Source organism: Anarhichas minor, unplaced genomic scaffold (genome assembly GCF_050575085.1).
Source record: "Anarhichas minor isolate MPS153535 unplaced genomic scaffold, ASM5057508v1 ptg000028l, whole genome shotgun sequence".
NCBI lineage: Eukaryota > Metazoa > Chordata > Actinopteri > Perciformes > Anarhichadidae > Anarhichas > Anarhichas minor.
The window spans coordinates 2,914,253-2,942,043 of record NW_027466474.1 but is presented as its reverse complement, the minus strand read 5'-3'; the positions used below and the strand labels follow the sequence as shown (position 1 = coordinate 2,942,043).

At 40.9% G+C, this 27,791-nt stretch overlaps 3 protein-coding genes across 6 annotated transcripts; 1 reads left to right on the top strand and 2 right to left on the bottom strand.

Annotated features, from left to right (window-relative positions):
• Window positions 1-438: 438 nt before the first annotated feature.
• Window positions 439-9,576, bottom strand: gsr (glutathione reductase). 4 transcript variants are annotated; one of them, XM_076102817.1, is made up of 13 exons: window positions 9,371-9,576; window positions 6,809-6,971; window positions 6,030-6,056; window positions 5,835-5,923; window positions 5,052-5,121; window positions 4,637-4,784; window positions 3,951-4,005; window positions 3,764-3,863; window positions 3,403-3,657; window positions 2,701-2,812; window positions 1,974-2,105; window positions 1,708-1,841; window positions 439-1,055 (listed from the first exon to the last, which is right to left on the bottom strand). In XM_076102817.1, the coding sequence occupies exons 1-13, from the start codon at window positions 9,394-9,396 to the stop codon at window positions 906-908; spliced, it is 1,461 nt and encodes a 486-aa protein (XP_075958932.1). In that variant the 5' UTR covers window positions 9,397-9,576; the 3' UTR covers window positions 439-905. The 4 variants fall into 4 exon arrangements, with proteins under 4 accessions (XP_075958932.1, XP_075958931.1, XP_075958930.1 ...); XM_076102816.1 differs by lacking the exon at window positions 9,371-9,576 and adding an exon at window positions 7,344-7,744; XM_076102815.1 differs by lacking the exon at window positions 9,371-9,576 and having other exon boundaries at window positions 6,809-7,087.
• znf518b (zinc finger protein 518B) lies at window positions 9,203-14,549 on the top strand. The gene is made up of 2 exons (XM_076102814.1): window positions 9,203-9,362; window positions 9,697-14,549. Exon 2 carries the CDS (start codon window positions 9,771-9,773, stop codon window positions 12,240-12,242), a length of 2,472 nt encoding a protein of 823 aa, XP_075958929.1. The 5' UTR covers window positions 9,203-9,362; window positions 9,697-9,770; the 3' UTR covers window positions 12,243-14,549.
• A 1,797-nt stretch (window positions 14,550-16,346) lies between these two features.
• Window positions 16,347-24,762, bottom strand: clnk (cytokine dependent hematopoietic cell linker). The gene is made up of 16 exons (XM_076103609.1): window positions 24,685-24,762; window positions 22,353-22,506; window positions 21,441-21,484; window positions 21,296-21,338; window positions 20,044-20,100; window positions 19,929-19,963; window positions 19,801-19,811; window positions 19,637-19,711; window positions 19,378-19,399; window positions 19,190-19,214; window positions 19,023-19,107; window positions 18,916-18,932; window positions 18,745-18,839; window positions 18,278-18,355; window positions 17,363-17,518; window positions 16,347-17,275 (listed from the first exon to the last, which is right to left on the bottom strand). The coding sequence occupies exons 1-16, from the start codon at window positions 24,760-24,762 to the stop codon at window positions 17,123-17,125; spliced, it is 1,128 nt and encodes a 375-aa protein (XP_075959724.1). The 3' UTR covers window positions 16,347-17,122.
• Between the last annotated feature and the right edge of the window lie 3,029 nt (window positions 24,763-27,791).

Genomic DNA, 27,791 nt, shown 5'->3' with positions numbered 1-27,791 from the left:
ATGTACAGTTTGCGTCACTACACATAACATCTGGGAAATTCATAGCAGGGTAATTATTCTGCATTTTTGTTTGTTCTTGAATCACACATTTAGAGAGACAGAGAGAGTCTCTCTTAGGTATGAGAAGGAATGCAGCTCCCTCTCTCTCCAACACAAACAGAACTGCATTCATTCATTGCTGTTCCCACACCAACTGTAAACACAGACAGGGAGGGGCACTAGTGGGGAAGAGAGATGAAACTCAGCAACAAAACAAAAAATCACAACAGTTAAGAAAACAAACCCTGTGTGTTTAGGAATGCAGCTCCCTCTCTCTCCAACACAAACAGAACTGCATTCATTCATTGCTGTTCCCACACCAACTGTAAACACAGACAGGGAGGGGCACTAGTGGGGAAGAGAGATGAAGCTCAGCAACAAAACAAAAAACCACAACAGTTAAGAAAACAAACCCTGTGTGTTTATTGAATCTTCAGAACAGTACAGTAGATATGTTATGGCCTTGCATTAGCAGTAAATATGTCCGTAGCAGTGTTTGTAATATTCATCTGACAAGTGACGAACAAATTAAACACATACACTAGGAGAGCTCTTTTTGATTACCAAATGCAATCACTTGACAACAATAGCTGCAGATCATCACTTCCATTTCACAAGCATTCAAATGGAATCCAGAATATTCAATCAATAATCAAGAGCCACAGTACAGTTTAAGAAGGCCATAACTCGGTCTTGGTCCATTTAGGAAGAAGTTAGAAAAGATGAAACACTGTGCACGAATAATGTCACTTAAATGAGAGAAAATGTAACTATGTCAATTTAGAAAGTGGTCAAGTTGACGCGAGAGTGGTTCAGAGGAGCGACTCTGCCCCGGTATGCTTGTCTGGGCTGCTGGTCTAGAGGGATTAACGCATTGTGACAAACTCCTCAGACGAGGTGGGGTGAATGGCGACAGTCTTGTCGAAGTCGGCTTTGGTAGCGCCCATTTTGATGGCCACAGCGAAGCCCTGCAGCATCTCATCACAGCCTAGACCCTGCATGTGCAGGCCCACCACCTGAGGAAAAGAGACACGTCAGCCTTTGAAGATCACTGCAGTCGTTGGTGTTCACAAGAGACAAACATAAAGGACTCAGTCACACACACATAAAGGTTATGCATTGGAATTAAGTTTTAAGAATTTTCCTAAACCTGCTTGATCGACGTCTACTTAAGAAATCAGACTTCTTACAATTACCAAAATGACTTTGAAGAATCTGCAGAGATTGGGTGTGAACATGTTGACGTCAGCTGTGGCTTAACCAGCATGTGAAGGTGGGGAAAACCATTGTGATTTCAACATAGGATAGGATAGGCAAGAGACACACCCCATATTTAAAATCTTAAAATCTCCGTTACAGGATTGGTGCACAGAGACCGAAGCCTCTGCATTTGACACCTGCTGGTGAAGTCTTACTTTAAACTCGGTCTGGCTGCTTAGGGGGGAAAAAAATATTTATGTTTTCATGCAGTTTTCAGATTTTCATAATCTGACAGACTATGAGATAAGTCTGAATGACTTGTACCTGAGCAAACAAGGACAAAGAGTTAGTGTTGTTTTGATTAATAACAATTCTAACAGTTACAATAACTTGAATGACTTAAATAAATAACTCCTTATCTCTAAAAGTATATTTTTTCACCACCTGTAAATGACAGAGGACTCCTACCTTCTCCTCCTTCCCCTCACACACCAGCTTCATGATGCACTGACTCTTCCTGCTCGTGATGGCGTGATACATCGGAGTGAAAGAAGTCTTGTAGATCTTCACATTCTCCTTTCCTCTAGATTTAATGGCCTCCTCTGGGACAGTAACACAAATGAAGCGGTTTGAATTCTTGTCCTCATGAGTACGACAAAGGATGAAAAACACTGGACATACAGGCATCGTCAATCATGTGAAGGTTGAAGTTTGATTGTGAAACTGCCGTTCACCTTCTGTGAGGCCCACGGTTCCGATGGGTGGGTGGCTGAACACCACGGTGGGGATACTCGAGTAGTCCAGCTTGGAGTCCTTCTTGCCCTCAAACAGTCTGTGGGCCAGCTTTCTGCCTGCAGCGATGGCAACTGCCCCGATATACAACATAACATCAGTACATTTCATAACAAAATATTTCATTCCCAAACCAGAAAAACAAGTACGGAGCAGCACTGCACCCACTTCAACGGTGCATGGAGCAGGGAAAAGTAAACAGTAACTAGATACGATCATGTATAATGGATGTCTGTCTCTACATGAGGGCAGGAAAATTACACATTTCTGTCAATGACTCAGCAGTTCCTTCTGCTAAGTGATGCCTTGTATGAAGCTGTAAAGGTTTAGTTTTTAGGGGACAAATCATGGTCTGGATTTCTTTTTGAAAGTTCAACCAAACCACCACGTTAGTTGGACCTGAGCTGCAGCTGAAAAGCTTTTTTTTCTAATAACGTGTCACACCCAAAGCTTGTAAACAGGGCAGACGTGGACTCCAAAGTGACTCATATAATGGACAGAGTTGACAGACAAAAACATGTAAAGATATTCAACATGGATACCAAACACTACTGAAGCCTTTAGTCTATCAGCCTTCAGACAACCATACTGGCCAAGCAAGAACGTAAACACGACTGTGTAGTTTTCAACATCCGCTAAATGATTCAAATTATTATTGCCACTTCCTACCAGGTGTGAGAAGAGCTTTGCCACAAACGTCCCCGACAGCGTAGATCCCTGGTATGCTGGTGTTCTGAAACTCATCCACCACGATGTGGCCTCTTTCATCCATATCCATACCCTGCAAACAGAGAGAATATTGTTATATGATTAGTATAAATGAGCTAAAACATCACATTTTAGCACTGAATTTTTACTGACTGACTGTAGTTTAATCCGTTATTAATCCTGAGCTAACAAGACTTTCACTCTTCCCGTCTAACAAACAACAGAACAAAGACTGCTCAGTGACTGTTGTCTCGTCTTGCTCCCGGATTATCCCTAATCGTTGATTTAAAGGGATCCAATGCCTGGTTTATTTGGGGCTCCTATTATATAAAAAGGTGTGACATTAAGAGACTAAACAATGATCTGCAGTGCTGCTATAATCTAAGAGGGCAGTTAAGCTGCTAAAATGAGGGTGACACAAGGAAAACTGAGCCAAAGACTGATTAGTCATCTGTTTTAAATGCACCATTACCATTTTATTGATGGGTGTTGAATGTGTTTTGCATCGTTTCCAGCTGCAAAAAATAAATTGCCTCATTAAGGAGGGTAAAGATGTTTTGTCTATCCAGGAACATCTGCCGATTTCCCCACTGAGCTAAGATGTTGTTTCCTTCGGCACATTTCAGCATCTAGTTTACATTAACATCACAAGCAGACGCTTACCATGGCGCCGATGTTCAGTCCTGAAGTGTTGGGCTGCCTGCCGATGGCCCAGAGAAGGCAGTCCACCTCCTGGATGGTGCTGATCTTCTCCTCGTCGTTCTTCTTCTCTGGGTCTTTGGTGACGAGCGTCACCTCCAGTCCTTTTTCCGTCTTACACACAGACTTCACCTGAGAGTTCTTCCACAGATCCACACCAGAGTTGGTCAGCTCTTTGGTGCAGTTTGTGCTTATGAAGCTGTCAAAGTTCCTCAAAACCTACAGAGAGAGTTTGAGAGCATATGGAGTTACGATTATTTGCATTACTGCACACTTTTGAAAGTCATAATTTTAGTATTTAGATGTGATTCTGTGGGTTTCTTACTCCCGTCTGTCGAATAATGAGGGATGTTTTGGACCCCAGGGTGGAAAGGATGCCGGCCATCTCCACTGCAATATAACCCGCACCCACAATCACAGTGCGCCTGTTGGGGAAAATCAAACCTTTTATTTATTTAGGAACAAACTTTACACATGGTATAAACACTTAAGAGATCATAAGAGAAGCTTACTTTGGCAGAGCTTCAAGTTCAAAAAAGCCATCACTGGTAATGCCCAGACTTCCCCCTGAAATGATCAATAAACTTGTTTATATTTTTAACATTTTATAAAAGTCATCTTTTTGCTGGATACATTAAATCAGGGGTAGGCAACCTTACCTACGCCATAGTCACATGGTAACTTAACCGATGGCACACTAGCAATAAGTGTGCAGGACATTTCTTTTAAATGTTGACGTGCCCTATTGGCAGTTACGTGGACGGTTATTTACAGTAGTTTTGAATTGATTTTTTTCTCCAACCGCATTGCACAAAGACCTGCCATACTCTGCCTCTGATTGGCTGGTACTTGTCACCTTCTTCACAATATTTGTAAAGTTTATTGCTGATGAAGAAGTTTGATGGAAGGTTGGTAGGATTAATGATTTTAACTCAGCTGTGGATGTTTTCGTAAGGATGGAAGCCTTCTACTCTGCTGATTATGGAAGTAAAATGTTTTTGGTATAATGTTGATATGCATGTTGCCTGTATGAATGAAATCAAATGTGTGACCTGAACTTAAACTACTTAAACGTAATGTTGAAACACTGAATAACAAGAAAATCTCAAAATGGCTCTTCGTATCAAGAAAGGTTGCCGATCCCTGGATTAAATACAACAAACTCTTCCAGGTAAAACCTGAGCACATCACGTCTTACCTGGAATGTCAGCATCACTCAGAACAGTAGGCTGTCCTCCGGTGGCGATGAGGATGTGAGGCGCTGTATATTTTCTTCCATTGACCTCCACAGTCGGCTCAGGATCATCTGTAAACCGGGCATGGCCTTGGATAGTTTGGACTTTGGCCTGAAATGGATCAGATGTCATTATTTCTTCTGCAATAACTTTCTTCTTTAGAGGAAAGTAAACAAACAGAACAGTCAAATAATTGTTGATCCAGTGCAAACATGTTAGTCGGTATGTTAACCTGAAGTAAATATTTTTGTAATATATATATATATATATATATATATATATATATATATATATATATATATATATATATATATATATATATATGGGGATTACAACAGACGCACTGAAATAACAAAGATGATATAAATGGGAACTTACTTTGTCAAGGTTGTTGCGATAAATGCGATTTAAGTGACTAACATAAGCGTCCCTTTTGGCCTTGAGAGCTCTGCAAACACAGGAAATGATCAAAAATAAGAGGTTGTTTGTTTGTTTAACCAACATTCATTCAAGAAACACTCGTGTTCACATGAAAAAGTCCTGAGTATGACTCATTTATCTACTACAACCTACTCCCTACACATACTGTGTTGCTCTTCATACTACTACTACTAGTATTGCTACTTTACTACCCCTAGATCGTTCTGCCAGAAACCTCCAGAAATAACAGGAACAACACAAGACAAACTACAGCCTACTATGAGTTAAAACATTCTGACAGTTTCAAAAAAGGTAAAACATTAAAGAAGATGTGCTGTGTGCAAAGATTCCATTAGATTGAACGTGTTTCCTGTATTTTAATACGCACTTCTTTCAATAACGTCTTGATAGTTGGACCCACTTTAAGACAAACCCATGCAGGCGAACCTTCACCGGCCTCCCAGCTCTGATGCACGCTAGTGTTTTTTTCCCCCCTGACTAATGTTTCCTGCAGCCACACCTTCCAGAAACTTATCTTTGACTGTCACACTGACTTGACTTCGTGGTTCACAAAGAACACAGAAAGGGGCTGAAGTGAAGCAACAAAAGACAGCGACAGACGGGGAAGTCCTGCTGTGAAACGGACACCTCTTCGTTCGAGGAACAACCGTTGCGGATTTCAAAAGAGCTCATTGTAGTTGCACAAAACGAGGTGAAATAAAACGGGATGCTGTAACTTACTCCCAACTGAAACGGACATTTCCAACATCAAAGCCGTAGTCGCTGTGATCGTGGAGATACTCGGCATGAACTGCTGCATTCCACATAACCTGTGAAGGCACTGGGTTAGACATCTAGTGGTTTTTTGTTTGAAAATTATTATGTCTCCGAGTTAAAACTCGGCCTGTTGCAACAACAATAGAAAGAACAGTGTACCTTCTTTGGGACACAGCCAACATTCACCTAAAAAAACAAAACAAAAGCATTCAAATTAGTTCAACGTCAGCTCGATGAAACCACCTGCAAACATGATACTTACAGAAAATGCTTAATATATTTATTCAAACAATCACACAGCGCCACTGGAAATCAATGAACGATAACAAATTAATATGAACTTCATATAAAGGTTCTTTGTCAGGCAAAAAACAACATATTCTACAGTTAAAAAGGTTCCTGACTTTCATTTGGCTGGATTTAACCATCCTACAATCCCTTGTTATTTGGTTTGTGTGAACTGAATTATGTTATACGAGATTATTTCCTTATTTGTTACCAACATTTGGAAACTAATCAGACTAACTGTGTCGCCTTTGTGCAATCAGAATGTGGTTTTAGCGGTTTAGGAAACACCTGCAGCTATGCATTTCATCATCAACTTCTCATCAAATAAAAAGTCAAAGTAGTGGGTGAACACAATAATGTGAACACCTGTGTGTAATGCCTTCCTTTACAATAGCCTTGTAATAATATAAAACTAACGTTGTATGAAGCCCTTGAGTATAAACACCTGACTCAAAGCTTACAGCTTCAGTATTTCGTGGCTACAACGTTTGTTGGAAACACAAAACACTTCCACAAAAGGAGTCCGGAGGCTTCGCAGTGAACCTGGCAACCAGCGCGTGTGTGTGAAAGCTGCAGAGCCGACACAGCACAGCAACTCAGGACGGATGTCGGGTGTTTTTAGTTGTTGTTGTTGTTGTTGTTTTACTCACGCAGGTACCTCCGAGTTTGTCACTCTCGATCACGGCGCTGGCTGCTCCGAGTTCCGACGCCCTCCGAGCACCGGCCAGACCTCCGGACCCGCCACCGATCACCAGAAAGTCGAACCGGGACGTTTCTTCTGAGGCCATGCTGCGGCGGATAAGAGCTCCGTGTCTGCGAGAGGACGAGGAGAACAGTTGCTTTCTGAGGCTGAACCAGGAGGCAGCTCGCGTCCGGATTAATGTTGCCATAACCAGGAAGCTCACAAGGGCGTGTGTGTGTGTGTGCGCGCACGTGTGTGTGTGTGTGTGTGGGTCAAGTGAAAGCCACTGACTGCTGTGTCATTATGAATCGCAACAATGGTGTGTAAATCCCAGAAACTGTTTCCACAATAGTCATAGTGATCCTCACATAAGCTACAGTACATGGGGCTACAATAACAGAGCTAATTCTGCAACACCAATACGGTAATATACATTTAAAACGATATACAACTGCAGTCAACAGTTTTTAACTGTTCAGTTAATATGTGTCGCAGAGACTCACCTCGGTAACGCCAGTGACACAGTAGGAAACAGCCTGTTGATTCGCATAAACAGCATCATTTATTCGTTTATGGTCGTTTTAATTATATACATCCGCCGCGTGCCGTTGTTTATCTCTGTCAGCTGGTAGTTTGACTTCATTATATCGTAAAATACAAAAGCTTTGAACACTTCCTGTGTCACTGGGTGAACTGACCTATGAAAAAACACGTAGAAATGTTGCCTTTTAGCGGTTTTTATAAAAATAAAACTACACAGATGAGATGTTGGAGGTCATATTTTAGGGTGTGAATAACGGCGACGTCTCGAGCGTTAGCATACGTTATTTTTGCAGCAGAATATTTAAAAACAAGCGTAAATAATCCCAGAGTATAAAGGAGATTTGCGTAGTATTTCTTCCAGAATAGCGCAGACCTACGCTGCACTCAACACGCCAGCTGTAAAGAAAAAGAAAAACGTAAACTTCCGGTCATGTCTTTCAAAATAAAACTTCACCCTCGTCACAGAATCCGGTTTATTACCAAGTAGGTTTTCACATACAAGGAATTTGCTTTAGTGTGTTGGTGAATAAGATAAACTACAATATATCTGAATTTTAAATAAAAGAGCTGTGCAGAAGTGGTAGTTTTATGCAGAACTGTGTAAAATTGTCCAAACAATGTGTACGAAGCATAACAATGTAATGTACAGAGATGTAGTCCCAAAGATGTGCGTTTGGCAACACAGACAGAATGTGTATATACTGTATATATGAACATAACCCTATACAACAATGCAACAACAGTGTCAATGGAATTACAGTGTAGTCTCCATGAGGACGAGCCAAGAGTGATGCGTCTGTATAGTTTATAAAGGTCCTCAGGACAGGGTGTGAACCAGGAGTTCACACCTAGACATCTGGTCAACAGTTTTAACTGCCCATTGACACCTCCATTCAGCCCCTTCCTCTTATCTGAGCCTTGTCACAAAAGACATCCGTTTCTTTTCCTAACCGTAACATTCTCTGGTTAACTGCACCCTCATTCAATTACTTCCTCTCATGGAAGCAAAGGCAGAAACATGGTCTTGTTACCATTCAGCAACATAATCATATGTCACATAGTTTTGTTATTGAGTAAGGCACATAAACTAAGTCACAGTAGAAAAGTACTAGCACAGGGAAAATTCTCCATCACAATGTACAACTTGAGTAAACATATTTACATTTGCAAGTGCTCTCTTTTACTTATTTGCTGCTACTAGCCCATTGGAACTATACTGTATATGTGTATGGTTTTAACGGTGTGCTGTGCAGTGAATGTTCTTTACTTGGCAAAAGTCAAAGACAAATTTCCACTGAGGTGTAGATACATACATACACACATACATACATAATTACATAAGAAAGAGAGATGAGATATAAGAGATTTATTGTCATCCATAATATATGCAGCGCAAACCAGTACGTAGAGTTTCCCTGGTCCCAATGCAAACAAAAGAATGATGCATTAACATAAACAAACAATTAACAAGGTACAAAAACGGACACAGAACAAGATACAAGACAGGGTAGAAACACATGTAATAACAAACATATGTGATATGTGATAATATATCACTATAAATGCATGCAATGTAAATAAAAAACAGGTAAAGTAAATAAATGTAACAAATGTAAATGTAAAATGCAATAAACATTATTAAAATCAGTTTTATTTTCCCTGAGGATATAATTTTCAACCACTGCATAACAGCATGCACCAAATATTGTTTTGTAACATGTAATATGCCCAAACAAACTCAAATACAACACATAGGGAGTATTATCGAAAAAAATCCCGTTTTTATTACACACTCTTATTTTGAAGGCGAGAACAACCTTTTTCCGGAATTGTGTCAGCTAGCTACAGATAGCTAACGGAGAGCTAATGCAAAGCGGCTCGGTTGCTCTCGTTGACAACAAGCGTTAATATCACGTACACAGAAAGGATTTACTGAATTCAAAACACCCAACAGATCAAAACACAACACTCCTATAAAGGTACGTACGTGGGCGTTGACTCTGCTGCGAACATAAACAGTTGAAAAGCGGACCGTCGTCTTTGCGATCCCCCCCTTGTTGTGGTCAGATGGGGCCTTTTCGTTGTGTTCAAAGGAACACAGCACCGGACTGCAGCGGGGGTGAAAAAATTGCAAAAACATTTAGTAGTGAACCGCTTTGTATCTTTTGCTTGCAATCCGTTACTTGAGGATCAGACGGCTGCAGGCGTTAACGAAAACGCTTGACATGAGGGGGGAGGGGCTATCTGTGTACGGGCCTTGTGTTAATGTCACTGTGAGGTTCTTTCTCTCATTTATCTTTCTGATTCCCACAGTGGGGAACACGTCTCGCTTGTCAGAGGGTGCTGCTCCTCTGACTCCGCCGTATGACCGCAGGACCCGCAGCCAGATGACCGGCGGACCTCACAGTCTCAACATGAATCCTGTCAGCTACCATAGCATGTTGTCGTCTGTGAACGGTGGACACCCTAATTTGGTCTTGGATCGTGTGTTGAGCACCTCTAACGTGAAGTGCTGTCAGAAGTGTGGATTTGCTTCCACGGACGCTGCAGAGTTGAAGAGGCACATGCTGGAGCACAGAGGGACGAGGTTCTACTGCTTCTACTGCAACAAGGTGTCGTTCAGCGAGGCGGAGTTAAACGCTCACCTGAAGCAGCACAGTTCAAAGTACCCATTTAAATGTCCTCACTGTGGACAGGGCTACATGCGGAGGCTGTGCCTTGTGAAGCACATTGATCGTTTGCATAGTAAAAGCATCAGTCAAGGACCTGCTAAGCCCGGCACACACGCTCCTGTCTCCAGTGCCTTATCAAGTGTGCCCACCGCTGATCCGGCATCACTCCGACCGGCCGTCCGGGTGACGGTACCCATCGCGAGTGCACCTGCAGTCAGGCAGGGTAGAGATGAACTGAGAGGGAAAACACTGGACACGAACGTATCGAATGCCACGAATGGCAGCGCCGTTCTTTTGACCCCTTTGAATGGACTCATTCAGCACCACAGGGCTCTGACGGTTTCTCTTCCAGAGGAAGTGACGATCCCCGCCGGCTGCTTGGTCGAGCTTGTTGAAGTGAAAACCGTCAACGGGACGAAGGAGCTGAAGCTGAGGCTCGTCTCTCAACAAGAAAACGAGTCTGTGATAAAAGAGACGAGGACCACGGTCTCTCAAAACACTGCGCTGGGAAAGCCATTCTTATCCTCATTACACCACCCGAACGCCGTGAAGTCCATGAGCATGGGGATGTGCACGGTCAACAGGAAGCAGTGTGAAGCAAAGACTGTCAATGTGGAGCGTACAGCCATTTCCAGAAACCTCCCAAATCACGTCAACAAAGAAAAAGCTGGATTTAAAAGAGCGTCACAAGAAATAATCAACTTGGAAAGTCACACAGTCGTTCCAAACAAGGTTCCCAAAAGCATCCTCAATCCTGTAAGAGAAGGAAATGGTGGGATCAGAGTGACGCAGAGCGAACCGGTGAGCCACAGCGCAGCTCTGTCCTCCGTTATCTGCAACAGGCTCGGCCAAAGGTTGACCGGCGCCCTGCATCCAGAGAACATGGGAGCGTGTGTTCCTCAGAGAGCCGTGGACGAGAGGAAGCATTTAATGCCTGAGCATTCCAAGAGTATCCCACCCAGGAGGGCAAGTGACATAACAATCCCTCCGCGAGATGTTTCGGTGGCTGTAAAGCTGGAACCAGGCGAGATATGCCTCAAGAACAACACCTCTTCAAAAATAAAGACAGAGGCAGAGTGCTCGAACCAGCAGAATTCCTCTTCTCCCTGCTTGAGTGTCCTCTTGGCTGCGTCTGCCCAAGTGAGACCTCCAGCGATTCTACTTTGTCAGGATAAAGTTTCAAGTCCGTCTTTTTCAATCCCCAGAAGCCTAAATGAGTCCTCATCAGTCAGAACGCCGGCGCTCTCCAACCGCAAAGGTCCGAAGATATCGGCCTGGACGCAGGAAGTGAGATCCGGCGAGAGGGCCGGAGAACGAGACGCGCTAGAGCCCGAGGGTTTCCCCGTCATCTCCTCTGTGTTTTCACTAAGCCAACAACCAGGCGACGTCCAAGGCTCCATGCAACCGCTGGTGATGGCGCTGCGGGGCATCGTGATGGATAAAAGTAACCGTACTGGTTGCACAACTCAAGATCACGTCATGGTGACAAACATCACAGAGCGGGCGACGGAGGCGCTGACGTCCTGTGTTCAGGTGGACACTAAAGACGGGTCCATCATCCACAAGCTTTTATTGACGGAGCGGACCAGCGACACTATCAAAATAGAGGATAAATGTGTTCAGCACCCTTCTGCACTGACCCACAACTACATCAAGGAGGAAACAAAACGCACCGCAACAATAGACAGTAAGAAACGCAGTCACACCCCTGTTTCAAAATCTCCTACAGATGAGGAATCTGTTTCCAAAATCGCCGCACATGTGTCTGCGGAGCCCCCGCAGCAAATGGCAAAAAGTGAGCACGACATCTCAAAGTTCCTGACTGTGTCGCTGAAACGTGTACAAGTAGGCCTGTGGAAAACAAACAAGAAGGGGCTGAAGCTCACAATATCCAAATACAAGACTCAGGTACCGATGGGCGGTCTAGCCGGCTGCACCGTCATTTACCCGATGCCGCTGAAGGTGGACCAGCTGGTGAAGCGGCCGAGCCCCTACCAGCCCGTGGTGGTGCTCAATCACCCGAAGCCCCGGGCCTCCTCCGTGCAGGGCGCGAGGCCAGACACTGTCGCGGACAACACGGGAGAGTCCGAGGTGGCTCCCAAGTGCCAAATCTTAAAAATGAGGCTGAGCAAAGTGATGGGGCAGAAGTACGAGGTGATGGGGTGCACTGTCGGCGTCTTTCCATGAATTGTATCCCACGATGTGTCCCCATACAGAAGTGTACGATTATGAGAAAATAACTAGTATTACAACGATGAGATGTTGACTGACAGATAGACAAAATATGAGGGTGCGTAACATTTAAAAACAATGGACATCTGATTATCAATGTGTTACACGTATGTTGTTTGTATAGGCATGGATTGTGCAATGCAGCTTGACTGCTTTGAGTTATGGAACATCTGCTTTCGTAGATTGCAGTCACTAATACACAGATGTTAAGTAATGTTGCAGACGTTTGGGAATCCAGTAGGTCTGTCAGAGTGGAGGCATAAATGCATGCTGTTTACTGAAAAAGGATAATACATACTGTATTTTTTTTTTTTTGTTGTCATCAGTAATGTTTTGCTGTTAATCTGCCTCCTCTAAAATACAACCTGAATTGGGTGCAGTACACCTGAGAGTATCAGATCTTTGTGTGCTAACTCACATTTCAAACACTGTCATGAACATACAGATCATGCACGATGGAAAAATCGATAGTAAGTAATGGTGAAATGTTTGCTTTGTGACATTTATGTGAGATTTATTGTGGGAGGAGCCTCGCGCAATATTTAGCACTAATAACATACGATGAAAAAATGTCTTCTTCAGGTATGATTCCCCATTTTTAATCTTTTTAATGCTCATTTTTAACAGAACAGTCCGAGGCAAAGAAAACAAATCTGTTTCCAGCCATTGTATATGGACAGAGAGCCTCTTCCTTTGTTTCCTGTGATGAAGTCGTGTCGACACTTATGTTGCATTTGAAAAGTCATTTTAACACGATTGCCTTGAAACCGATCAATAAGGCATGTCCCGTTAAAAAAAAAAAAAAATAATAAGATTTTCCAAATTTGGCCTAAGAAATCCGGCTCCCTTTGAGACAACAGTGACATGTGACCCACACGGTCAGTAGTGTAGTGGTGCATTCAGGCACTCTTTGCAAACTCTGAAATTTGGGAAATATTGCCTATTTATTTGGTCAACAGTCACTGTTAAAATCAAGTGAACTGGACAGTTGAAAAAAGAAACAACAAGGTGTAAATAGTGGAAGCTGGGCATACACACACTACTGTTTGTTCTTGTTATCAGTTTGTATTTTAAATCACTGGGTGTTGCAGAGAAATGGACATTATGTTTGCCAGTTGTCCTCCAGGTGTTGTGTAAAAGTGAAATGTCTCAGATGTACTGTAAACTTGGAATGTGCCCCAGTTTCTCACCAGTATTTCCCACTTGGCTGGCCATTCTCGGTGATAAACCTAAGCGTTTTTTGACTTTACCAGTTGACGATGAGTGCCTGAATGCACCGTGAGTCTTGGCGTCTGTGAGGCCAGAGCTAACCGCTATAATTTTTGACTACTCCTAAAAATCCAGAGGGATAAGAAAAGTGAAGTCTTCAAGATTCATCAAGTCTTGTCTTTATTCTTATCACATTTGTACCTTTTTTGTTTTTGAATTTTTGATTAACTTATTTGAGGCAACAGTCCCGGAAACGAGTGTTAATGCCATCTTGGATCATATTTACTTCTTGTGCCATACGGTTCTCTCTAATGTCACGACTTACACGTGACGCCTCTTTGCAGCTCCTTAAACAGTGGTGCACAACGGAGCAGATGAAAGCTTCCCGAGCTGGTTCGTTACTGTTGGAGAAAGCCACATGCTTGTATTTGATCTTATGTACATACTAAGTGACTGTGGTGATGCTGAGAACCTGTTGACACCATCAAAAGGACACAAACAATCTTCTTTCCCGATGCTTTGCAGAACTGTTTCTGTTCTTGCGACGGCATTGCCACATGTGTGTGTGTGTGTGTTTATAATCAGTAACCATGACGTATGAGGTGCTAGACCTATCAATTGATAGGTTTTGGTTGCCCATTTTTTATTGTGTATATACGTTTTGATCACTCACAGATTTTATTGTGTACATACCTATAAATATAAAAATGTGATAGCTGTTGTTCATATTCTCTGTAGGGAGTGGTTAACATTCCGCAGCCTCTTCAGCAAATGCAGTCATGTGCTTTACTTTCCTAGCACTGCAGATTCAGAAGCTGACGTACTTGTTTGTTTGTTATATAAATATATATTATTATTTCAAAGGTGTTTAAGGGCGCGACGGTTCCCTTTGAATGTTTTACTTTGCCTTCCATTTACCTCTCATTTGTGTTACACATGTTCCTGTTAAAGCTGTTTTTGGTTAATTCTTTTTGTTTATTATCGTGTTCCATGCTTTTATAATAACAATTATGTAACTCCTCTTTTTTTCTATTAAAACATGATCACAATTTGTATGGTCTACTCCCTTTTGTTAAACAGAATTGTGTCACATAAAGCGCTCATCATTAACCGACTGTGAGACTCTCAGAGCTGTTGGTTACAAAACAAGCAGTGGTGGAGCAAACATTCAGGCCTTTTATTAGTTAAAGTAGCAATACCACGGTGTAAAAATACTCTGATACCTTCCTGTAAGTTTCCAAAGACGGCCTCTCAGATGGTTCTGTGTAACAATCCGTACGGCGTGTCAGGTTAGTTGGGTTTTGCAGTAACGACCAAAACGAGCAGTGGAGCGGTAACGTTAGAAAGCGTAGAGAGCCGGAGGAGATGAGTAAACTTAAACGGCGTAATGCTTCATTCACACACTCTTGTCACTCCTATTTCTATGGGATAATTAAACATAACCTACAGTATGCTATCTAATGTTTTCCTCGGACCGGTGCAAATAGCATTGTTAGCTACAGAAACCTGGGTGCTAATAGTATTTGCCTATTTATAATAGGGGGGAAGAGCACTCTACCAAACATTTATTTACATAATCATCATCTAGCTATTTGTACTCAGATGTCAAATATGGTGAAAGATGGAATTTTGAAACAGAAAATGTGTAGGAATCCTGATTGATGTATAAATCAGTTTAGTGTTGTAGCTTGGAAAGGTGGGGCTTATATTAAGTTAATTATATTTATTTTGGAGTAAACCACTACTACAACGTGGTAGATTAGAGGTATTAAGTAGTATAACATAAAATGGAAATGTTCAAGTACCTCAAAACTGTAGTCGACTTCAGTACAGTACCTGAGAAAATGCACCTCAACTTTCCACCGCTGTTGTTGATTTACTGTCTTGTAATAGTGACTGATTGTGTCATCATTTTAAACTAGAAGCCTAAATCTCACATTTTGTCACGATTAGAGAAAATTGTCAACTATATTGTTAATTGATCAATTCTTTAAACGTTATCAATCAAAGATGGCAAATACTTTCTGCTTCCAGCTTCTCATTGGGCTATTACTGTATGATTCAGCTTTTGTGATATCTTTTACACTTTTTGAATAATCACAGCTTATGTTTTATGCTTTTTTTCAGACCTTTTCTGACTTTATAATGGGTGTGTATGGCGCAGCTCAGAGTGCGTGATGTCATCGCTAGAGTGGAGAGGAGCTTCAGAATCTTGTGAAAAAAACATTTATATATATATTTTCACCATTCCCACAATTTTCCCTCTTCATGCATCATTCTTGGTCAAAGTGTAGCTAATCTTGTCCTGGTCGTAGACATGTGACTGTGGAATCCAACAGATTTACACATTTAGTCACAGCAGCCTGAAAGTGAGAGAAAGTCCAACTATCTGCTCCATAGAGACCAATGTTAATTACTCCAAGAACATCGCCCACAGACAACATTTCTAGATCGCCACTGAAGCCACATTCTTACACTACAGACGCAATTCTCACTTCATCTGGTCATCAAGTCATCCTTCCTCTCCAGTTCTAATCTGGAAGCAATAGAAGCTACGGTTATGTGAGTTTTGAGACCACTTTGACAGATGTGCCTCAGCTTTAACTCCATGTGAAGCCTATGTGTGTCTCTTTGAAGTTACATCGCTATGACAACCTTTGATGCTGGCAGGTACACAGGTGATTGATATGAGCTAAGTCGTGCAGTTTGATACACACACATATACACTGGCACTTGCACACATATACACTAATGACATTTACTAATGATATTCAGGCAAAGGCATTGTTAGACCTTTTTGTCTCTGTTTCTCTCTCTCTCTCTCTTTGTCTCTCTCTCTCTCTCTCTCTCTCTCTCTCTCTCTCTCTCTCTCTGTTTGTGTGTCTCTCTCTCTGCAGGGAATGTATTTTCTAGTTGATCATGTAAATAATTGTAAGGGTACAGACATTGTTTTTATTTGACACAGGCAAACACTTTCACAATTTGTATACTCAGTCATCTTTTTCCCAAAACGCTCTTCATGAACTCAAGCAGATGTTTTGTTTTCCAACCAGATGGCATTTGTGGTGAACATTTCTGACGATTATTCGATCTGAAATTCATAAGCGTACAACTAAGGTACAAAGAGCTACACATTAACAAGAAAAGGACGTTGGGAGTATTGTGTTTAGTGAAGCTTGACAGCAGAACCAGCCAGCCATTGTAGCCACGAGCAGCAGGTATGAGCTCATCGTTGTTATCGGGGTCTGAAACAGGTCAAAATAAAGAGCAAGGCCACCTGGGCCTAAATGTATTCTTAATAGACATTTAGGGAAACTCTAGAAATAATAGTGGAATATATTAACAGAAAAATGGGCTTATGACGTAGAAAAAGGAGCGTGTTTACTCGATGGCTTGTAAATATTGGTGGGAAATTAGAACAAGCGATTGCTCTTGGGAATAAATTCAGTGTGCTGCTTCATGAAGCAGTCCTCTGTTTGCTGTATTACTCTACTACACACAGTGAATCTATTATATCAACACACTATTAACGTCTTAATGGACCTGAATATTTCTTGGCTGAGCTAAAGTTATTTTTTTTCCCATGACAGATTGAGCAGATTATCTTTGCTGGAATGATTCACGTGTTATTGCAGCAGTTGGACAAGATCTTTTTTTGTGATGGGACACGTCAGCACACAGTTTTCTGGACATTTGCTTCCGGGCATGCTTCTCCCGCTGATGAGTGTTATTGGGAATATGGAGTGAATCTTGATGATGTCTGCCACAGAGTCGAACATCTGAGGAGAAATAAGATGTGAGCTTTCGGTAAACATAATGAGGAGAGCGCTTGTTGAACTCTCTTTTTGAGACCTTTGTCCACTCACATCATTCGACCGTTGTCCCGTTCCCAGGGCGTACTTGCCGAAGCTCTCGATGAACCGGAGTTTTATATTGTAAACCTTCTTGTTGTGATACACGGCCAGCACCAACGGCTCCCTGTTGGTGTTCATGGAGCAGTCTCGTACCAAAAAGGCTCCGTCCTGAAGTGGTTAATGTGAGAAACAAAAGGTTAGCTTCAGATATATTCAGATCTTTTTTTGTTTCATTTTATATTAGAGGAGATACTGTGTCTTTTTAGGTCATTTTTGTTATCACATCATTTAATGAGTTGTACAAAACCAGTTTGTCAAGATTTAGAGCGTTGGAACTCACGTCCTGTTTCCTGGTTAGGACAAATAGCATTGATAAAAACGGCAGATTACTTTATCCCATTCAAATGATTATGATTGGAGTTACGCAACCCAGTTTAGATTCATAGATAGAACACATATATCCTCTAATCGCGCATTCTTTTAACCCCTCACTTTCTCCTCTGTGTCTCAAATGTAAAACTGAAATAGGTCCCTTAACTCATCGCCGATGGTCATGTTGTAATTTACAGAAATATTGGTTTGATATACTGGATCCAGTGTCTTTGATGTTGGGCAAAAGGTCACAAGACATTCTTACTTTTGCTGCTAGAAAGAACATCTTATTTGGAGTATTTTACAGATATTCTATACCAAAGCAGATCAGTTCTACAAAGTCTGGCTGCTCTATCTGAATTAGCTTGGACCTGATTTTTCTTCCATTATTTTACAAGGAGTCTCCTGAACATGAGCTCTTGTAACCTGTCTATGTTTGTCGACCTGGGCAGTGTTTGTTTTGGATTTAGTTTGCGTCTGTTACTATTGATTTAATGTTTGTTTGATTCTTGTTGTTCTTGTGTGTATTGTTGAAACAAAGAGGAGATCCAGTACCTTGTTCACCAGGTGTAAGGCGTGCTCAGCGTCTGCTCGGGAACAAGCCCCGACATACCAGTCTTCTTCGTTGTAGGTCTGCCAAACATTAGCAATGGCGGAAGAAGTACTCAGATCTTTTACTCAAGTAAAAGTAGCAAGTTTAAAAATACACTGTTACAAGTAGAAGTCCTGCATTTTATAATCTTACTCAATCTCAAGAAAAATATTAGCATCAAAATATAGTTAAAGCACCAAAAGTAAAAGTATGCAGAAAGGCCCATTTCATAAAAATATAGAAAATATGATACCACCGGATTACAATTAGTAAGGCATTAATACCGCTTTCATGTTGCAGCTGCTACAGAATAATTACTTTTTATATTTATGGGTAGTTCAACCTACAACAATACATCATCATTTGAATAGTTGACTCATATTTTGTATAAATAATCCAAATCTGTATTATTAAGTAGCAGTGAGTATACCTGTTGAGGTTTTCCCTTTGGAACAAAGTCATGTTGGTCAAAGTCTTCTTTAGTTTGAGGCCACTCATGGTGATGACGTTTTGATCGCACCCTTTCTTTAAGCATAAGTTAGTGTTGACTCATTTCACCAATAACTGTATAATGATACTGATGATTCATAACATTACTTACCGAGACTTTGTTGTGGCCTAAGTAACATGAGAAAGAACAAATCAAACATGACTTAACACGACATACTTCTTGAAAGTACGTCTTGAAATGCCTGAGAGATGACGCACCTTGTTTCTGTATTATGAGTTTCCAGATCCAGAGAATGTCTTGGATTGGTATGAAGGGATGAAACACTCTCAGCACGCTGTAGACCTAAAAACACATTCAACATTCAACCGCTGTCAAGACGTGTTCAACCAAAACAATATTGCATTCACATTTATTTAGCTCTTACCTTTGGTATGTGAACTGAATTCAGCCTATTAGAAGTATTAAAAAGACAATTAGATAAAGTCAGGTTACAAGTTTAATTGTGTAGAATAAAATACAATTCATAAATGATTAATTAATTATAAAGTTATGGCTGAAAGCAATGAAATCTGACACTTTACTTGTAACAATGCTGCATGTTTGACTACTTACTTTTTTAGTTGCTCTCTGTCCACTGAAATGAAGAAGAAGTTTATGATTAATGAATTCATCATTATTAAATATGACATCACAATGTGCTTGATCAACGAAAGCCACAAGCTTTTTCTGTGATCATGATGTTAACCAGCAGATGGCGTCACTGCCACACGGTTCAAACTGTGAACTCAGACGGCTTCTTTGCACTTTCCGCCATTCACACAGAGGAAAGAGGTCACACGGGGTCTGTCCACACAGTAAAAACAGTTCTCACTCTCTCCTGCAGGATTCGCCTATAGTCAGCCTGGGCAAGTGGTTCACTATCTCTGTTGGAGGTGATGGACATCGCCTGGAAGTACACAGACTTTAGCTGCAAGACCATTCACAACTCATTTAAACCCAACAATGAATGACTTGAATAGTAGTTGAGCAAATTACCTGTGTGAGCGCTGTGATATTAGAAAGAGAGAGAAATCATCACCTATTTTAGGAATTGCAATCAACACGGTTTACTGACACAGAAACAGAGTCAACAGTAAGTCCTGTATGTGTGGTGAGGTGGTTACCTGCTCTACTGGCAGCACAGGTGAGAACCTCTTATCTGAAAGAGCAACATGTGAGTGTGTGAGATGCTTCTGAGGCCAGAGGACGGTGAAAGAGAAGTTAATTTAGTTGTCTTACCCGATCTGATCTTTCTTCTGCCTGGCTTCAGGTCTCTGTTTATTGCAGGTCCGGGGACTAAAAAACATGCAATGCAGAAAGAAATAATGTATAGTGTACAAGTACTTAAAGTAGTGCTCATAAGTACAATTTTGAGGTTCTGGTACTCAAACTCAAGAGGGAAATTTGACACTTTTAAGTAAACTGCAAGGCCTACAGTCTACTTTAAACTGCAACATGTAATGCCACTACTGACTTGAAAGCCATCTGAAGTATTACATGCTCATAAATCCATCATGGCCATGATCTGAAACACTGTTGGTTATAGGTGCTATATTTTGGGATTGGGATTTTGTTTGGCATTTTGTATTGCTTGTCAACGGCTTTCAACATATCAATGGCGAGCCAGCGGCTCACAGCTAAAAGTGCTGACAGAGCTAACAGTGTTCATTGGAGGGTGGGTGCTACGCTTCTGCGACGACGCTTTCGGTTTGGACGATGTTATCATCTGTAACCGTGTAACATATGAGAGCAGTGCAGAGCAGCGGCCGTTAGCTAACCAGCGGAGCACGCTCACATGCGCGCTCACATGCACTGAAAGCATGCGTGGCTCAGGTAGACTTCAGTTACTTCGATTCATTTGCATAGCAAGTAGTTGTTTTCTGCTATATTAATGCTCTGAATATCAAATTTAGCACTTTAAAAAAACCTTCAATTTTCCATTTTGGTGATTTTCATTATAAACACTCATTAAAAAAGGTATTAGAAATGTTTAATGTGATTTCAAAAAGTGTGCAGGTACCTTGAACTGACAGAAATATCAGTTTTTTTAGCTGGTGAATGGTTGACTGTGTTCCCTCGCTAGTTGCCAATTTATCTGTCTGCCTCTATGGGGGATTTTATCAGAGCTATTTTCTTGAAAACAGTTGGAGCCATGCAGTAACAATACATTACAAACATTACAATGAGCTAAAAGAGACTGAAAAGCTCTGTAGAGATGGTTTCGTGTCTGTTTTCAGTATTATGAGTGGCCCTTTCACATCCTAGAGAGCCATTTGATTTCATATTTAATCTTAAATAATGCAGGTTAAGTGGCCCTGTGTAGCTTTTGCTGAGCAGCAGCCAGTCGCCAAGTAGCGAAAAGTCATAAAGTTGCCAACAGCAGCTAATAGCTGCACTAAGCAACACCGTACTGGAACCAGGCCATTAAACTTCTCCAGAATGTCTGTATCGCATCAAAATTCAGATGATGGAGCTTTTAATGTCACTTTACCTGAAGAAAGTGGTATTTCTCTTGGGAGGATGTTGGAGTTACCCTGACGAAGAGGAGAGCACATACAGAAGAAGCAGACATTTACAGCGGCACAGTTGTAATGGAGAATTCATCTGAAGAAAAACAGAAAACTTACAGTCCAGACTGGTGAGAGGCTCTGAGCCGATGATGACCTTGGGGGACCCCTGTCTTGAAAGCAAAAGAAGTTGAGATGCCCTCACTCTTATCGGCGACAGTAATGACAGTAGTTTCAGTAGTTCCAGCGTTAGCTGACAGTTCAAATGAGTTTGTATCATTGTTAAAACTCGGTGGCTGCCGGTCCCAGCGGCACACCGCAGCAGCAGACTGTATTGATTACAGAGGGAGAACACTCCGAGTGTGAACAAATTTAAAAGCCACGTTCAGTGTGAAGTTGTCGACGTGCAGCTGTGAGGCCCCTGGCTGTGGGCCACATCCATGCAGCAGAGTAAAGGGAGTCTATTCACACTACATGCTTCCCCCATCTCCCCCCTTCGGCTGCTGGATAATTGTAATCTCCCGCAGTCGGCCTCAGCCAACAGATGGCCCTGGAGACCCACTGGCAGATCATGATCACTCAGCTTGAGTTCCCTCCCTCTCTTACTCTCTCTCTCTCTCAGAAACACACTGCTTTCATTCTCACCACAGTTTTGTGGTGGAGCTGTTATTGTGTGCCTGCACTTCATTCAGTTTCATTCTAGTTATGTTCACCGGAGCTTTTCTCTGTAGGAAAGTGAAATAAACTCACTCTCATTGTGTCGCAATGCAAACACTTAGACTTAGAGTTCATTCTTAGGTTTTTTGGATATGGGTTCATGAACTATTTATGTGCCATCATTTTATATATTCTAATGAGAATAAGATGTGTGGTGACAAATATTAAAGGTCAGATTCACTCCTACAGACAGGCAGAACTACCCACTGAGCCACGAAGATGACAATTTTCTAAAGATAAGTAACCCTTAACCGGAACTAAAAACAACACCTGAGAGCAGCGTGAATGTGAATGTGAATGATAAGTCATTGTTTTCCTCTCTACCTGCATACTCTGTCTCATCATTTAAGGGCCTCGCAGGAAGTATGCGCACATGAACCACTCCCTGCTGGTCATCCACCACGTCGTACTCAGGCTCCTCCGTGTTGTTAAATTTGCCGCATCTGTCATTTCTGTTCCTGGCTGTCCTCTTGCGATCCTGTGGAGAGGAAATTGCAGTTTCTTGAAATTGGAGATAATAAGTGTACGATAGACAAGCTTTATCTTCGTCTTGTAACACGGAGCTCTTAGACATTGTGAGCGTGTCACCAAGATTTAATACAAGAAAGACTGCCTTTGATAACAATCTCCGCATGCGTCCATTGATTTATTGGAAACAAGTATACTAATCTGGTTTAAAAAAAATGAAATCAGTAAACCTGATCACATTTGTGTCTTGCTCATTACATCAACCATCACACCGTAATATATTCTGAGTAGACAGTGTTAGATCCTTTACACGTATGCCGCACTGATAAGCACAGGAAGCTATGAGGTGTTGCAACAGAACCCACAAGGGATTTCCATTTTACAGCTTCACACTTTACAGCCAGAGACTAACATGCACACATTCATAGCCAGTCTGTGACACAGTGTTAATTCATAAAAAATTGTCTATTTCTGTTAATTAATGGATGCACTGTGACTGTACTTTTGTGCAGCTGTGGCAAAGCTGCAATAAAGGGTGAGATCAGGATGAATACATTATGAGAGGGTGCATCAATCACCGCCAATCAAACCAGCTTCTCTCATTCAATTTAAAAACAATGTGTTTCACATCAGAACCGGTTCTTTTTTCTATTGTAATGAAGAGGAGAATCATGATTGCCTTTATTTTTTTCGGAGAGGAAATTGACGTTTCTTTCCGGCAGGTGCAGTGTCATCCTGGAATATGTCGCCAAAAGGCAGGAAATGTCTCTCTTTGGAAGTTCATGTTACTTTGTTTTCATGAGTAATGATGAACCCCGAGAGTTTATTTTGAAATCCAATGATTCATACAACAACCACATGTTTGGCTGTGTAGGTGCACAAACGTCTTTTCTAAATAAAACACAAGTTCCGGCTCTTATATTGCAAGAGGTGGTTGGACAAGATTGACTCAAGCTTCTTGTTGTAGCTGAACAATGTCATGATTTTAACTATGAAAAATTGCAATGTTTAAAACAACTGTCCCTAATTGGCTGAAAAGCGTATAATAAAAAGGCCCATTAACGCATTATCAGAAATAAACATACTCTGTACCTGCATTTTTATTATTAATTTGACTGCTCTCAGAACTGCATTTAAAGCATATTGACCTCTATTTTAGGTGAATTTATTATGATCTAATATTATAGTGTTTAAATTCCAGCAAAGGCAACATATACTTTGCCATACAGGTCCATATTTTTAACAATTTAATACAAATATTCCTCAGCCCTTGTTTACTGTCATTGAGCACATTCTTGGCCAGTGTGCTGAACACGTCTAACTCATCGCTCTATCTAGAGGCTGCAGATGGAGCAGGCACACTTGCAGTCTTCAGGTGGCTACAGGGATCTAATAAGCTGTCATCATCCTGCAAGCGGATGACATTTACTGGTGGGGAACATTCTTCTCTTTAAACCCAGTACAGACTCTGTCGTATTAGCATTACTGAATTTATTACTTCTAATTTCCGTTTGTGATTAGCATGATCCTTGTTAAAGACAGAGAGCGGGAAAGTGCACAACCTGAGAAGAGTTCATGTGCTTTTCGAAAGTCGATTAAAAGGAAGCCTAAAGCCAGAAACTCGATATCAAGGAAAGCGTTTTACACCTTGTGCCGTTTCACTGTGCTGCATTTCTGAGAAAGTATCATGAGCCAACGACGTGTAGAAATTACATCATAAAAAACACCAAAACATGATGGCAGGTTTCTCGAAATAATGTAACAGGTAACACAGTCTGTTACAGTGTTTCATTAATGTTATCAATGCTATTTTACTGTTTACCGTAAATATGCATGTAAAGCATTCATAACCACAATAAAAGTTATGTGGAGTGGAGTGAGAACTTTAATTTAATCCTAAAGGATATTAATGTTTCATCTTTTAAAAAATGTATTCAAATGACTCCCTCAAATTACATTAAAATATTATTAATCTTTTGAGCTTTCACTAATTTGAGAGATGATTATTGTATAAACCAGGGAGACTAAATAAATTGAAATATTTGTTCATCATTTTGCTTCAAAAGGAATAATAATGCAAGACTAAAGCTATTAATCGTCATCCACATCGGTGTTGTTTTTGCTGTGCACTAACAATGACAGAGCAGAATCTCACTCTTTCCTCGTTTTTGTGCTAAAAGGTAATTACACAAGGGGGCTGCAGACTCTCAAAGCTTCCCCTGGGAACATTCATGTGGAACCATCGAGGATACGGGTCGGGCGCCATAACTCACCATTATCACAGCAGACGCATGGCTGTTCCCTCTCTCTCTGCAGCTAACGAGGGGCTGAAACAAAAATGAAAAACATTAGTTTGGTGTTCTGCTGAAGAATGTGTCCTTGGACTTTTCCTCCTCAACAGTTACACATGCAGAACATGTGTAACTGTTGCTATGGCCCCTCACTGTTTGTTCATCTGAGTTACAGTTCTAACATTCACTGGCAATAAACTATGTTGAAAATATTGATAGATTTATAATTTTATTTGACCGCAAAGAGAGAGATGCTGCTTGAACATGGACATATTAAAAAATCTAATATATTTGATTATTTTGTTGCAACATCATGTATTTCTCTATATTAAATGGAACTGCAGTAAAATCTGAATTTAGGTAAACACCAAAAAAAAATCCTTATTTACCTGAATTAAAATTGTATTGTTTGTATTCATAGTCATCACTCAGTGTTTAAAGTGAGACTTTGTGACATAAATAAAGAAAGAAACAAAGAAAGATAATTGAAAGGAAAAATAACAGGGTTCCCCTTTCAAAGTAACAGTTACAGTAAAACAGTCCAGTAAAGTCAGAGGGTTTGAAAAGTAGCTAAAGGTTGCTAATGTTAGCTAACGTTTGGAGAGATACAGCAGTGTGACGAGCATTACTGAGCACCACTATCTCGTATATCACTTGTGGTCACAGTAGCTGCTGTTCAGCAAAAGATACATAGTTTTACATACACAGATCAGAGCAGCCAATTAATAATACAAAATAATATGAAAATTAATATTAACACGATATAATTTTATATTGCTTTGCCAAGAGATAAAGTCTGGTATCATCAGCATAGTGTAGAAAATAAGTTGCTGTGCAAGCAAATTATGTAACATATTACACAACAAATTCAGTTAAAGCCATCACTATTACCATTGGTATTTGTAAATAAAAATGACAGTACTAAGATGCATACAGAACATCAATATTAAATGTTATTTTAAGAAGGTACCACCTTGGTATTCATTAGAAGTGTCTCAGTATTAGTCAGCAGTGCTGGTTTCACCACTTTCTCTTCAAAATATTGATCTTAAACCAACCGAATATCATTCGAGGGAAGAAAACAAAAACAGTTTTGTCTATTCAGACTATTCAATTATCGACACCTGCAGATCCAAACAATTGCCAATATTTCATTGACATGTGCAAACGGTCTGCAAAACTGTGAAAGCAGCTTACATAGTTGTGACAAATCACAGAAATATTCATATATTGTCTTATTTTTGGATAGTGCAAACAAAGTTCCAGACTGTCTGTGCTCCACAGTGCCGTGAATACCACAGAGCGAGAAGGAGTGACATTGTTGTGATCTCAATCCGGATGACGAAAAGAGGACTGAAACTGATACGTGGGTCTTTGTCACATATCCTTCATTTGTGAGCTTTTTAAGACATACTATCAATTTTAAAATCATGTTTCCAGGGAGATAGGCAAGAAGAGGAAGAGAAACACAGGGTGAGCGCCAATCAATCACTCTTTGATTGACAGGTTTTTATCTTTGAATCCTTTTGGCTGTGAAGGAAAACAAAACAGGAAGCAGGAAGGAAACCTATCCCAAAATAGAAGTGAGGACATCTAAGCGAGGCTCAGGGATTGCGATAATGCCAGGAGACATTACAGGCTACCAGCTCACAGTCCCACAAGGGAGAATCAAACTCAGTATTGGATTTGGCAGTGTGGTCCAACACTCAGCGGGGCAGTCTGTCTACTTTGCAGAGCTTACTGGGCCATGGGAAGTGGTGTTGGATGTATGAAAAGGAGAGGAGATTAGATACTTGCAGTCAGCGTATGAGGTTGAGCAGTTAGTCTGGAGAATAAACTTCTGCCCCATGGAAATTGGGTGCAGAGGATTTGTGGCAACTCAAACCACCAGACGACTTAAGGATTTGTGACCTGGCTTTTCTACGGGAGTCAAGAAAGTATCAACTGCAGAGAGCGAGAAAGAGCTCAGTCTGAGGAGGGAAACAATATCAACAGGGACCAAACTAGGACATAACGTGGATTGTCTGTCATAAAATGTTACTCACTATGGTTTATAACATTCTCGTTGCTGTTGACGTACATATTTAGGTGTTTAGTGTATTTATACAGTTCTTTTTAAAAAGCCAGGACCATTTAAAATTAATGAAAATGAGTGTTAAGCATGCAGTATTTCACTTTCACTACAGGAGAAAATGCTGTGAAGATGTTAAAGCTATTATTAAGAGTGAACACAAGATACTTTAAATGTATAATCAGTGTTAGGTGCAACTATAAAACGATGAGTTTTTTGTAAAAACAATGTGATTAAATCCCTAATTCACACCCCCCAATTCCTTATAAGTTGAGATGACAATTGCCGTTCATAAATTACATAAAATCTAAGAGCAAATGAAGTCTTGTTCTTGAATTTTAATCAAAGCAGGATTTGCAGTTCGAGCAGGAAATACCGCATTTCAAAGCTTGTCTCGTCTTTAAAGTTCATTACTTATTATTTTCATCTATTTTTACAACAGATCGACTTTGAACTGCTTTTCTACGCACTCACAAATACAGCAGTTACTTACCTCTTTTGGAAGACTTGTCCAACAAGCACACCGGCCTCAGTGCGTATGCAGCTAGTTTCTGCCTATTTGGTCAAATGTATTTGGTTACAGAAAGAGTCTGCAGTTTTCTTTTCTCTCGCACAGACCTACAGAAAACACCTGGGCTGCTTCAACTCTGACTGTCGGAGTTAAGGCGCCCACTGCAGTAACCCAAAATGGCTTCCTGTGTGGTGAATAACTGGCCTATAACCTGAGGTCTTCGCTGTTGTTTTAGACAGTAAAAGGTGGAGGGCTTGTGGAGGGCTTCTTCTTATGCATCTGTGTTCTGATATGGTTATTATTATTTTTTAAATGTTTCTTTACATTCAATTTTTTGCATAAACCTTTTTCTGCCTTTGATGAAGAGCCTCAGCCTTGGTTAGCTTTTATCATGCAGTGTGAGTTAGTTTTCATGCAACATA

Coding starts and splice junctions, on each gene's coding strand:
- gsr (XM_076102815.1), bottom strand. CDS start 7,048: ATGGCAACATTAATCCGGACGCGAGCTGCCTCCTGGTTCAGCCTCAGA. Junction 4,006..4,636: donor GAGTGATGCTGACATTCCAG/GTAAGACGTGAT, acceptor TGATCATTTCAG/GGGGAAGTCTGGGCATTACC. Junction 1,056..1,707: donor GTGAGGGGAAGGAGGAGAAG/GTAGGAGTCCTC, acceptor TCTTTTCCTCAG/GTGGTGGGCCTGCACATGCA.
- clnk (XM_076103609.1), bottom strand. CDS start 24,762: ATGGCGCCCGACCCGTATCCTCGATGGTTCCACATGAATGTTCCCAGG. Junction 18,356..18,744: donor CAAAGGGAAAACCTCAACAG/GTATACTCACTG, acceptor AATGTTTGGCAG/ACCTACAACGAAGAAGACTG. Junction 17,519..18,277: donor CCTTACACCTGGTGAACAAG/GTACTGGATCTC, acceptor TAACCACTTCAG/GACGGAGCCTTTTTGGTACG.
- znf518b (XM_076102814.1), top strand. CDS start 9,771: ATGACCGGCGGACCTCACAGTCTCAACATGAATCCTGTCAGCTACCAT.